The 12,784-nt window shown below is 34.3% G+C and overlaps 1 protein-coding gene across 2 annotated transcripts; it reads right to left on the bottom strand.

Moving 5' to 3' along the window:
• Positions 1-2,310: 2,310 nt before the first annotated feature.
• LOC134727017 (perlucin-like protein) lies at positions 2,311-11,202 on the bottom strand. 2 transcript variants are annotated; one of them, XM_063591404.1, is made up of 6 exons: positions 11,086-11,202; positions 9,361-9,546; positions 5,047-5,132; positions 4,089-4,170; positions 3,636-3,843; positions 2,311-2,402 (listed from the first exon to the last, which is right to left on the bottom strand). In XM_063591404.1, the coding sequence occupies exons 2-6, from the start codon at positions 9,515-9,517 to the stop codon at positions 2,393-2,395; spliced, it is 543 nt and encodes a 180-aa protein (XP_063447474.1). In that variant the 5' UTR covers positions 9,518-9,546; positions 11,086-11,202; the 3' UTR covers positions 2,311-2,392. The 2 variants fall into 2 exon arrangements, with proteins under 2 accessions (XP_063447474.1, XP_063447473.1); XM_063591403.1 differs by lacking the exon at positions 11,086-11,202 and having other exon boundaries at positions 9,361-9,709.
• Between the last annotated feature and the right edge of the window lie 1,582 nt (positions 11,203-12,784).

The following is a 12,784-nucleotide window of genomic DNA, read 5'->3' as shown; positions in this document are numbered from 1 at the left end:
GGGGTTCGTGTTGTTTATTCTTTAGTTTTCTATGTTGTGTCATGTGTACTATTGTTTTCTGTTTGTCTTTTTCATTTTTAGCCATGGCGTTGTCAGTTTGTTTTAGATTTACGAGTGTGACTGTCCCTTTGGTATCTTTCGTCCCTCTTTCATTTAAATGTGTTCGTCTTTTTTCTTGAAACTCAATGTACAACATTTATGTTGTATAAGCGATATATGAGAATCCGAAATTCCGAGGTCAACTGTTTTATACATCAATATCTTTGACAAACCTTTATGGAATTGTGTGAAATGTAAAGATAACTTTTTATGACCAAAAGACAGTATTCAGGGCAAAGCTTTTGAACATTTTCTTTACCAATTGTAATGAGCTTCTTAATGGTTAAGAGATTTCCAAAATATGAAAAAGACTCGTTTCTTGTATTAACCACCACCCACCATATCTAAACACATTTTATTGCAATACTTGTACCTATACATATGTATTCAGTCATATGAAGAGTAAAACTTCAATAAATGAAAAAAATAGTTAAAAAAGTAATGGAATTTATCATGTACAAAAACAGTACAATGGTATTTAGATAATTCTAAATAGCTGTTTTTGTTTCACTCATCAAGTCCTACGGACCATGTTAGCAATTGCCATCACTTGGCATTTGTTTTTTTTAACCCAGATAACTCCTTAAACATTAAAACTCTTACCAGCTGATTGTATTTTCTATTTTTTTATTTTTAAACTTTTCTAATCACTTGGCGTCTTTCCTCCTTCGTCTGTCATGGGTTAACGTTGTCACTAGGAAAAGAGAAATTCTGACGGGCTGACATATTTAGATTAATTGATGATATCTTCATATTGTCCGTTTACATCAAAACTTTTAGACTACTCCATCAAAGAGTTAAAACTCTTAGGTCAATAATTTAAACATTAATTTCGCGTGTTATTTTACACACTATAATAGTATAGGGAAACCTCGAAAGCAAAAGTGATCAGCAAAACGACCTGCTACTAAGTTAATAGAGCTGAAAATATCAGACAACTCCTTGTTTGAGTAATCGCCCTTTAAACTGATTTCAACCCCCAAAAATAGTGCTTTTGTCTATTGTTATCTTATATATTTCTCTTGACTGGCCGCCAGAGTTTCGCTCAACATAGTCCAGTTAATCTATAGACAGGTGTTTCGGGATAAATCCACCAATGAAGTGTCCAGTTTCTCGTCCTTGATTTCACACCCAGTTCTTTTGTATATCCGTTTGATGACACTGATAGGTGATTAGAAATCAAGAATATTTAAAACGGCTATCATCATTATCGCTGAAATCTTCAAATAGACTGTTCTTATGGAAATTAAAATGTAAGCTCAGCCCAATCAGTTGAAATAACATTGGTAATACCTTTACACATTGATAGTTAGATGGACACGTCAACAAGCAAAAACGATCACCAGACAAGATCTACAAATAAATATGGCCGAACGCATGGCCAAACTATAAAGACAACAGTAGTATATCACTTTCACGATTTGACTGCCGTTTATGAATCAGTTTGTTCAAACTTCTAACAGGTTGAACGGTTTGATTTAATGAAACAATGCAATTTGCAATGGGGTCTGAATTTTCATCGTCACTGATTAGTTTTATGTAGACGAAACGCGCGTCTGACGTATTGAATTATAATCCTGGTACCTCTGATAACTATATTTCAGAATATATGTGCATGCTTCATTGAATCTTAGCTGATATCGCTACTGCAGACGTATTAGTATCTTCATCACGAATTGGTTGAAATAAGTTCAGGCGAGCTCAAATGTTCTCATACTGGTTTTACCACTGGGAAATTTGACAAAGTAATTATCTTTGCCTTTGATATGTCTTCTTGGTGTATTGTTTTGTAAAATGATTCATAATTCGTCTGTAAACATATGGGTGTTGCTTAACTTTACAAGTTGCTTGCAGCAGGACGTAAAATAGACTTAAATTATTCAATTATTCAATTAATTAATTAATAAATCAATCAACTAGTAAATAAATGTTCAAATAAACTCATCATAGATACCAGGACTAAAATGTGTATATAAGCCAGTCGCGCGTTTGGTCTTCTAAAGACTCATCAGTGACGCTCGAATCCAAAAAAGTTAAAAAGTCAAAATCAAGTACGAAGTTGAAGAGCTTTGAGGACCAAAATTCCTAAAAGTGTTGCCAAATACAGCTAAGGTAATCTATGCCTGAGGTAGAGAAGCCTTAGTATTTCGAAAAAATTCACCTCATGTTGCAGAATGCTTTTTTTAAACCACTAAACAAACAAGAACCACAATTGCTTACTAAGGTTTATTTGGAAAGCAATGACTGGTAAATCTTCTTTTTCTTATTCCGTTTAAAACTTTTGATAGGAAACTCAGCCTCTTCTGAAAAAGAAATATAATGAATACTTTAACACGTTCAATACAGTTTATCTATACATGCTTAACATTTAGCTTTTATTGGTTTTGATTGTTTTTCCTTTTGATATAGAATAAAGTTCGCAATTCTGTTTATAGATGTATCCAAATCATACTTGCTTGAATTATATGAACATCAGGAGATGTTGTTTGATTGCCAATCAGACGACTATCCACCAGGTCAAATAAAGTGAATAAATGCATTTACAGAAGACAACTGTACGGCTTTCAAAAAAGTAAAAAAACAGCACATTTTCGGCTACAAAAGAGGCCGACAAGAAAAGAAACGGCCTATAATTCATAAGAAAAACAAATAAGGCACATGTGAACTATCGAGTGTTATCAAAGAGATTTCTAAATTCACAATCATGTACTATCTCTCAAATAAACGCATCGATTTCTTCTTTTCCAATTTTTATTTTGTGTTTAACTAATTATCAAAGGTATCAGGTTTATAAGTTGATATGCCAGACGCCCGTTTCGTCTACATAAGACTCATAAGTGACGTTCAGATAAAAAATAGTTAGAAAGCCAAAGACGTATACAGTTGAAGATCATTGAGAACCCAAAATCCCCCCAAAAATGTACCAAATACCGCTAAGAAAATCTATGCCTGGGATAAGAAAATACTTCGTATTTCGAATAATAAATACTTTTGCAAAAATTTGATTTATAAAACAATACCATTTATTATTTTTCTGTATATTCTAGGTTTAACTTATATTCACTTTTATAATGTGATTTCGTAAACTCTTACCAATACACTTTTATTACAATGACTGAAGTTTATCTTAGTTTCCATAAGTCAAGATCGAGATCATGTATATAAGACACACTTTTATAGAACAACTATCACTATTCCATGTGTAATCAACATATTCAAGATTTAAAACATGGATTCAAAATTGAAGGGGTAAACGTAAGTTTATGTATATTGTACAAATCCGGGTTACAAACTAACATTTTGTTCTACGGTATCCTTTCAACACTAAGTAAATGATTTTGATCATTGTTGAATCTCACGGGGGCTCGTAATTGTTGTTTTTGTCTTAAAGAAGATAATTGTCTCACTAGCAGACACTAGCGTAGTTTTATATCGAACTTATATAATATATTTTTCAACATCAAGTCGTAATTTCCGTGACAGTACATTCAAATAATACAATCTTATTAGTCAAACATACCTTTCTTTAAACTTACTTTTGTTCACATACGAAAGAGCACTGTCTGCTGCAAGCCACATCGTTCCAGTTATACATTAAGGGGGACCACATGTGAACACAAGGACCATCACCACTAGGTTGTCCATGATCCCATTTCTGAAAGCGGGCTTTTTGCTCATCAACAACCCATCTCCACTCATTATTGTCTTTTTGTAAACCTATCCATATATCGTCTAGAGAATAAGCTAAAAATAAATAGTCAGTATCTCAATCGCTACTAAAAAAAAGACGGGAAAATATATTTTGTATAAAATATACTATTTTCATCCTGCGCCGATATTGTATTATACATAAAGTCATTTTGTTCTGTTCTTTCTAGTGGCAAAATCAAATAATTCACAATTAAACAGTTACTTACTTTTCCTTTAATAAATCAGATTTTTCATAACGAATGATCTAGTTCCCCGCTTTATTAATATATTCCAAATACCTTTTATTAGGGCTACTATCCATCGAAACTCATTTGCATCTTCTATTTTCAACAGGTAACCTTGCTGCTTTAAACATTCAATCTGAAAAAAATATACACAGACCAAATTAAAATAAACTCAACAAAAAGTGTGCAAACATGAAAAGCAAGAAGGAGTTTGTCCGAAAAACATTTACGATTATGTTTTTAATTCATAAATCATAATACATTAATATTACCGCACTATTTGCAATCAGGTTACAGAGGGATTTCAAAAATACATCACATTTGTTTTTCTTATAATTTTTGTAAATCTTCTGTATTTCCTGCCATTAAAACTATATCATCAGCATATAGCGAGATTGATCCAACATCTATATCAGTGTTTAATGATTTAATGTAATATAAACTAAATATAGCTTTTAAAGTTTTCCAAACATTTTGACTATACCGAGGTTTTCTAATTTATCAAATAACAATACAATATCAACTGAACAAACCAATTTAAGCTAAAATGGACGGAATTTAACAAATGGTAAAATCTTTCCTTCCATTTTTGAAATGCATAGTCCATATTAAAATTGTAACAGAACCATCATCCTGCAAAACCTCATTTTGAATTCCTTTTTGCCGCAACCAATATTGCTTATTTTACGCCAAGATGGTATCGGATCATTATTGTTGAAGTCCACAAGTTTCCCCTGATAACTATTATAATTTACTTTTTTACAACTATTATTCATTTTGAGCACCAATGAGTAATAATTAAAAGAGGAAGTTTGATGTTGGTTAATTGAATATAATAATTCTGTAGATTATCCATACTGTTTGTAATTAAATATTCAACTCATTAACGAGTTTGTCCTATTATGCCTTAGCTCATAAATAAAGAAGCATCAATATTATCCTAAACTGTTTTGTATATTCTTCACTTATTGAAATTTCTTGTAGCAAAGTTAAAAAAATATATATATTTAACCTCAGCTTCATTCCAATTCTTCTTCTTTGTATTAAACTGATAACAATGATCTTCATACTCTTCCCATCCCTGTGAACATAACTTTTCTGCCATAAAGAGAATTATATTCTAAACAATAAATAGTTGTGAAAAAAAGGGAAATTTTGGGTAAAAGACAATGAGACATCTCACCCCAACTTCACAATAAACTTAGAAGCTAAATATGTTTGTTTTCAATGATGGACACGTGTGCATACCAAATGTAAAGCTTCAAATATCACCAGCTCATAATTCAAATATAGAATTGAATGCCTTTTAGTTAAGTTTATACGAAATGGCAAAGAGTGATGAACATATTTTGCAAGAATCGAGGAGGTATTCTTAGCCAAAAATGTCGTCACACTTGCATTGAATTTATTTTTGCATTTGCTTTTATTTTGCGATTTGAAGCATTACAGATGGTAGAAGCGTGTCTTTCAATGTCCCTTTTGACGGTAATGTCCTGTACCCACACAAGTCAGCTAAGCGTGGGTTTATTCTGATGTCCACTGTAAAATGAATGGATGCATAGAAGGAATGATCAACCAAACAGCTTGAGCGTGGTTATTTTTTTTTAGATTTTAACTGAAATGCATATAATGGTCAAGGAATGTATGCTTCCAACGTCCTCAGCGTGGATTTATTCTGCTGTTCACTAAAAAAAATCTATAAATGATCTAATAAAATTAATAAATAAGGCTCCGTGTTGAAGGCCGTACTTTAACCTATAATGGTTTACTTTTTAAATTGTTATTTGGATGGAGAGTTGTCTCATTGGCACTCGCACCACATCTTCCTATATCTATTAGAAGGTGTTCATACCTAACGTCCTCAACGTGGATTTATCAATTGAAAAGTCATATGGTATGCACATCGATCCAACGTCTTGAGCGTAGATTCGTTGTAATATGAACTAAAAAGTCATATAATTGTCATAAAAGTTATGCATATCCTACGTTCTGATCGTGGATTCTTTATGATGTCCACTAACAATCTTATTACGGTCATAGAATGTATGCATATCTAACGTCATGAGCGTGGATTTATTCTGATATAGACTGAAAATTCATATTGTGATCATAGGAGGTATGTGTATCCAACGTCGGTGCATGCGCCGGGAGATCTTCGCTAAATGTTGTCGAAGGTTGTTGCAATTGTTAATTCTAATTAAAGTATGCCGCGATTAGCCTTTTTGTGCTAATGCGGCGAAAAGCAACCAACAATTAATCAATCAATTAAAAGTTCAAACATTTAACAACGCCTGCAAATTCTGTTTCACCGGTGTCGTTATAATCCAACTCATTGTTGACTTAATCTTTGATCTGTAGGTATTGACCGGAAAACCGTATCTTCATTTTTTCTTGTAGATTTGTTAATATAATACCGTTTACACCACCTTTCCGAAAGAGTTGATGACAGTTAACTAACTTAAAAGGTATATGTAAGCGATGGTGTATATTCCTGTTGCAGTTATGCTGAGTCTTCGATTTTTTGTAATTGATGCTCGTGGAGCAACATCTTTTGTTCTCTGACAGAAGGGCATGTGACAAACGGATGTTGACTGGTATCAATGGGTTAGACTTTTGAAAGAAACTGTAGATGATGGATTGTTGTGATCCGTTTACATAGCTTACACTGATGATTTCACTGTTGATAAGAATGTGGTTACATTATTAGGGCCCCGCCAAAGGCGGGTCGCCCTATAGTGATCAGTCTGTCCGTCCGTCCGTCTGTCCGTCCGTCTGTCCGTCCGTCCGTCCGTAACACTTTCGTGTCCGCTCCATATCTAAAGAACCATTATGATTTCATACTTAATACTTAACATGATTATTAACCAACACCAGAGGGTGTGTCATGTTGTATGTACAACTTCCTAGGTCAAAGGTCAAGGTCAAAAACTTTGGTTTCAGTTGACAACCCCGTGTCCTGTGGTGAAGATCGTGTCCGCTCCATATCTAGATAACCATAATGATTTCAAAGTTTATACTTGACATCCATTTTAACAACCACCAGAGGGCGTGTCATGATGTATGTACAACTTCCTAGGTCAAAGGTCAAGGTCAAAAACTTTGGTTTCGAGTTGACAACCCCGTGTCCTGTGGTGAAGATCGTGTCCGCTCCATATCTAAATAACCGTTATGATTTCAAAGTTTATACTTGACATCCATTTTGACCACCACCAGAGGGCGTGTCATGATGTATGTACAACTTCCTAGGTCAAAGGTCAACGTCAAAAAAACTTTGGTTTCAGTTGACAACCCTGTGTCCTGTGGTGACGATTGTGTCCGCTCTATATCTTGAGAACCGTTATGATTTCAAATATTATACTTGACATCCATTTAAACCAACACCAGAGGGTGTGTCATAATGTATGTACCACTTCATAGGTCAAAGGTCTGTCTGTCTGTTGGTTTGTCCATCGCTAACAAATTTGATCCACACTATATTTTGAGAGGACAGCTGTTATTATTTCATACTTTATACCTGACAAACATTTTCAACTTAACATATATATTAACCAACACCAGAGAATGTGTCATAATGTATGCATCCTAGGTCTAAGGTCAGTCTGTCGGTCTGTCCATCCGTTCGTTGTTCTTAACAAACTTCAAATAATGCTTCATATTAGATTATCCATACAACTTATTTACCCCACGTTATTGACAGCGGGGCCCACAGAGATGGCTCCCATCTCAATGATATCTAGTTTTGTAGTCGTGTGTGCAGTTTTTCATTCAAATCTCAGTTCTGTATTGATGCTATTGACAACGTTAATTTCCACTGAGTAATTTTTGCTGAGGTTCATGTCACCCTCAGCGTACTTCGATAGTTAAAGAACCCACGTTCAACGCAATGGAAGACCTATGTCTAGGTGTTACTATTACCGTTAGAATAACGAATGGTGTTTTGAATGGAGTTTGAAAACATAATTACCAATTTAAATACATCATAAAAGTCTTAAAATAAAAATTCACATATGAATGATGGCTAAAATATATATTCCTTAAATAGTATAAACTTCTAAAAATAATTTGACAACTAACCACCTCAAGATAATCTACAAAATAATATAAATAACACAAACAGTCATATATTTGAGAGGGTGATAGAGCAGATTGTCACCCCAAGAAAACAGTGTCAACCGCGTCGAAGCCAATGTTGAAAATGGTTTTTCGAGGGGTACCAATCTATTCTATCACCCTTTCAGCTATGTGTTATTTAATTTACTATACTGAATGTCCTAACATTATCATGTGTAGTCTTTTACAGATTAGTTTTATTTTAAAAGTATGTTCTATGCCGTCATGTACATAACAACGTTACGGATATTAGAAAAAAAAACAACAAAAGTTAATCAAGATGTTTTATTTTTCTTATTTTGACAGTCAAATAATAAAATCTGAGCCAAAAAGTAGAACTTTAGCATTGTGAGTCTAATTACTTGATGTAATTTCAATTTATTGTCCTTCAAACTATCGATTTTTGATTGGTCTAGACGAGAGGGTAAAAAAATTTGTCACCCTCTCAGCCATGTGATAGTCTAGAGTAAATAAACACCTTCATGTCAGCCAATCAAATTATGGCTTTTAACGTGAAGTATATGTAAATTTAAAACAGTATAAGGGAGGTAATCCAAAAGTACACAACACTGTACTTTAAATATGTTTGAATTACCTCCGTTACACTGCTTTAAATTGTCTATTTACCTGGAAACTCTTGTTTTACCCCATTTTTGTCCCTAATTCCTAAACATTTTAAGCCATAACCCCCAAAAATCAATCCTAACCATCTTTTTGTGGTATGAAAACTTGTGGTATAATTTCTAAAAGATTCACAAGTTATTGTCTGGAAACTAGAAAAATGCTTATTGTGGCCCATTGTGGCCCCTTATTCATAAACTGATATGACCATAAGCCACAAAAGCAATCCCAACCTTCATATTGTGGCTATGCACCTTGAATTTTAATTTCATATATTTCTTTTTACTTATACTAAAGTTATTGCCCTGAAACCAAATGTCTTCGGACGACGCTGACGACGACGACGACGACGAGGAGGACAGGATACCAGTATACGACCGCAAAATGTTTTGCAGTAGTTAAAACATGAAACTATTTGATTTACATTTGTATTGAAATTGTATCATTTTAAAAGTTTGAAGAAATCGATGGTTGCTAGGCACATTTGTTTAAACCCCTCTATCTCGCAAGTTGTGATAAGTTGATGTATGATATATGCTTCTTAACGTTCATTTGAAAGTAAATCACGTATATTGAGAACAATAACCAGTTTTACCTTTTTTAATCTCAATTAAGGTGTTTTCGTGTCGTGTGGCTGTTTCTTTAAGTAACTCCATCGTTTCTTTCATTTGATCTGTTTCTTTCCTGTAGGCATTGTCTTTTTCTATTATTTCTTTACGAAGTGTATCAATTGGCTCCTTTAATTTCTCCATTTCATCTTTGATTTTGACTATTCTTTGTTCTACAATATATTCATAAAATGCACCAAGCAGAACAAATACAGTCAGTAGCAAAACAACTAAGTTATTCTCCATTAGTTTTATGTTTCAAAACATAATTATACTTCCTTATTAGTAAAATTCACGGGTGACTGATCATATCTTTAACTATAATGTTAGCACAAAGAATTTAAAGTTCCGCGAGGGTCTGGCTGGGGGTCTTCATTTTAGTATTCTTTAAATTTCTAATCGATTTTTCTCTTTGCCCACCAATATTCTCTACTTGTTTATGCTTAAGCATCCCATTTTTCTCTATTCATTATGTTTTTAGTCAAGTATTCCTCATCTACGTCTTTCCGTGTTGTTTACAAAACGGTATTGGTAATTCCGAAGCATGCGGAAAGCTAAGTCGTACTGTAAATATCAGATTTAAAAAGGACGAGAAATATTTTATTTAAATTAAACTTAAAAAAAAAAAAATCATGATTTAAAAATCGCTAATTTTTAAGTCTAACGTACTAAGTATTTCGGAAAATACGTTGTTTAGAGATGCTGAAAGATAGCTATAAACTTTGACAATACCACTCTGAGTCAGTTTACTTTTAAATTAGTATTTAACTTATTCTGGAAATATATGTATTCAAAACAGCTTTTATAGCTGAATTGTTATCAATTTTTGAACATAATTGATAAAGTCGTACAGAGACAATTCAAATTGGCCACCTAATCGGAAACAAACAATCATTATGATCAATTTGGCAAAGATACTTAGCAATTAACTGTAAAGTGGCAACATACAAGATCAGCACTAAAAAACATTCAATTAAGTGGCAATAACCCAACAATGGGTTGTTCGGTTCGTCTAAAAATTTCAGGAGTGATGATAAATCTTGACCTTTTGACATTGTACCCTTGTCATATTTGCTCTAAATGATTAGGTTTTGGAGATACAAGCCCAAAACTGCATTTGACTACGATGTTCTAATTTTAGCACTGGTGGCTATATTTTTTCATGGATCAAAACTTATGATACAATAAGTTACCCTAAGGAACATTCAAATAAAATTTCAAGGTATTTGGCGAAGTTGTTTTAGGAGACTCTTGAAATATTTTAAGCCGACTGCGATGACGACAGACGACTGACGATGACAAACGCCAAGTGATATATGACATAATCTCGACTTGTAAGGCTCGACTCTATCAGGACTTGCGAGCTAAAAAGGAGAAAACAAAGTCGGTAGGTTAAGGAAAGTTGTATGCTTTCCAGTATCCCTATAACGAAACTATATGGTCGGGTTGTTGGGGGAAAGGAACAATTTACCAGGAATCTCTATCTCAATACAACACATATGGACGGCTAGGGAAATCTAAAATCTATCCGCCTTACAATTTTACCGCTTTATTAACATGAATTTCAGGTGAAAAAAAATATTTATTTCGAAAGACAGTCGTGTTGGTCAACCTTAAATATGATATAACATGCTTCTACGAAAACGTCAAATGATTGGTTGAAGGATATAATATATGTGTTTTTAAAAGTGCGTCTTTGATCAGGTACCAACCGGTCCGATTCTGGCGATTTGAATTTAGGCACCTTGAATTTAAGAGAGAAAACACCAATTAAAGATCATAATTATCCCTAACGATAGAAGCAACACATAGATTACGACGAAACCAAGTTGGACAGTTAAATAAGGTAGTTGAGTAAAGGTAAACGCTGCCGGGTCTCTATATCACGAGACGAATCCATAACAAGTCGCCCCACACCTAATCGCCCCACTTTTTCACCAACTCGCCCCACTTTTAAAAAAAAAACGCCCCAACCTGGATTACCAACTCGCCCCACTTTTGAAAAAATCACCCCACTTGTAAAATGTGTTAAATCCCGTTAATATTACTCCTGAAAACTCGCCCCACTTATTGGAAAACGATAATATCTAGATTTATATTATATTAATAACCAGGATAAATGTAGTAATGCCAACTCGCCCCACTTATGGAAAAAGATGTTATCCCGTTGTATATAAGTTAAATTCCGTGAATATTACACCTGCCAACTCGCCCCACTTATGGAAAAGATGCTATCCCATTGAAAACCTTATAGAAACTTCTTACATTATTCCTTTTTTTTAATATAGCAGTAAGAACTTGAAGTGAGTATTAATATTTCGGTAACGTGAATGTCAACTAGCCCCACTTATGAATAGTACATGTACAAGTATGAATAGAGTTAAAGGCTACCAACTAGCCCCACTTACGAATAAAATAATTAAACTGAATTGTGTGTTAGCTTTCCAATTGGTCCCACGTATGAGCACGTTTGAAATGCTTCCTTTTTTGTTTGTTCTTTTCTTCTGCATAGTTGAAATAAAACAGATAGAAGGTTGAGGAACAGCATTTTTGTATTTTGTGTAGATTAGTTTTCATTTAAGTGGGGCGAGTTTATATTTCTAATTTTATATTAATCTAAATATTTCCGTTTTCCATTAAGTGGGGCGAGTTGGCAGGAGTAAAAAGAGACAAAAGGGGCAGGTAGTCGAGAAAAGATGAACGCTGACGGGAATCTCTATCACGAGACAATAGGGTCAGGTAGTCGAGAAATAATGAAAGCTGACCGCATTCTTTATCACGAGATAATAGGGTCAGGTAATCGAGGAAAAACGCACGCTGCCGGTAATCTGTATCAGCTAGAAGACAATAAAGTCAGGAAGCCGCGAAATGATGAAGGCTACCGGGAATCTCTATCACGAGACAATAGTGTCAGGAAGTCGAGAAATGATGAAAGCAGCCCGCAATCTTTATCACGAGATAATAGGGTCAAGTAGTCGAGGTAAGATGAAGTCTTCCGGTAATCTCTATCACTAGATAATCTGGTCAGGAAGTCGAGGAAAGATGAATGATGCCGTTAATCTCTATCACAAGACAATTGGGTCACATAGTCGAGGAAAGATGAAGACTCCTGGGAATCTCAACCACGTAAACAGGATCAGATAGTCGAACTCGGAAAGATGAATGATGCCGGGAATCTCTATCACGAGACAATAGGGTCAGGAAGTCGAGGAAAGATGAAGACTGTCGGGAATCTCAATCACGAAAATAGGGTCAGATAGTCGAACTCGGAAAGAGGAACGATTGCGGGAATCTTTATCACGAGACAATGGGGTCGTGTAATCGAGGAAAGATGAAGGCTGCCGGGAATCTCTTTAACTAAAATAGGGTCAGGTAGTAGAGGAAAGATGAACACTGTCGGTAATCTCTTTC

The sequence above is a fragment of the Mytilus trossulus genome, chromosome 7 (assembly GCF_036588685.1).
Source record: "Mytilus trossulus isolate FHL-02 chromosome 7, PNRI_Mtr1.1.1.hap1, whole genome shotgun sequence".
In the NCBI taxonomy this organism is placed as follows: Eukaryota; Metazoa; Mollusca; class Bivalvia; order Mytilida; family Mytilidae; genus Mytilus; species Mytilus trossulus.
Note: the sequence above shows the minus strand (reverse complement) of the source record. Positions and strands in the feature narration are given on the sequence as shown.

Coding starts and splice junctions, on each gene's coding strand:
- LOC134727017 (XM_063591403.1), bottom strand. CDS start 9,619: ATGGAGAATAACTTAGTTGTTTTGCTACTGACTGTATTTGTTCTGCTT. Junction 4,171..5,046: donor AGAATTGGAATGAAGCTGAG/GTTAAATATATA, acceptor TATTTTTTTCAG/ATTGAATGTTTAAAGCAGCA. Junction 3,844..4,088: donor GATAGTAGCCCTAATAAAAG/GTATTTGGAATA, acceptor ATTTATTTTTAG/CTTATTCTCTAGACGATATA.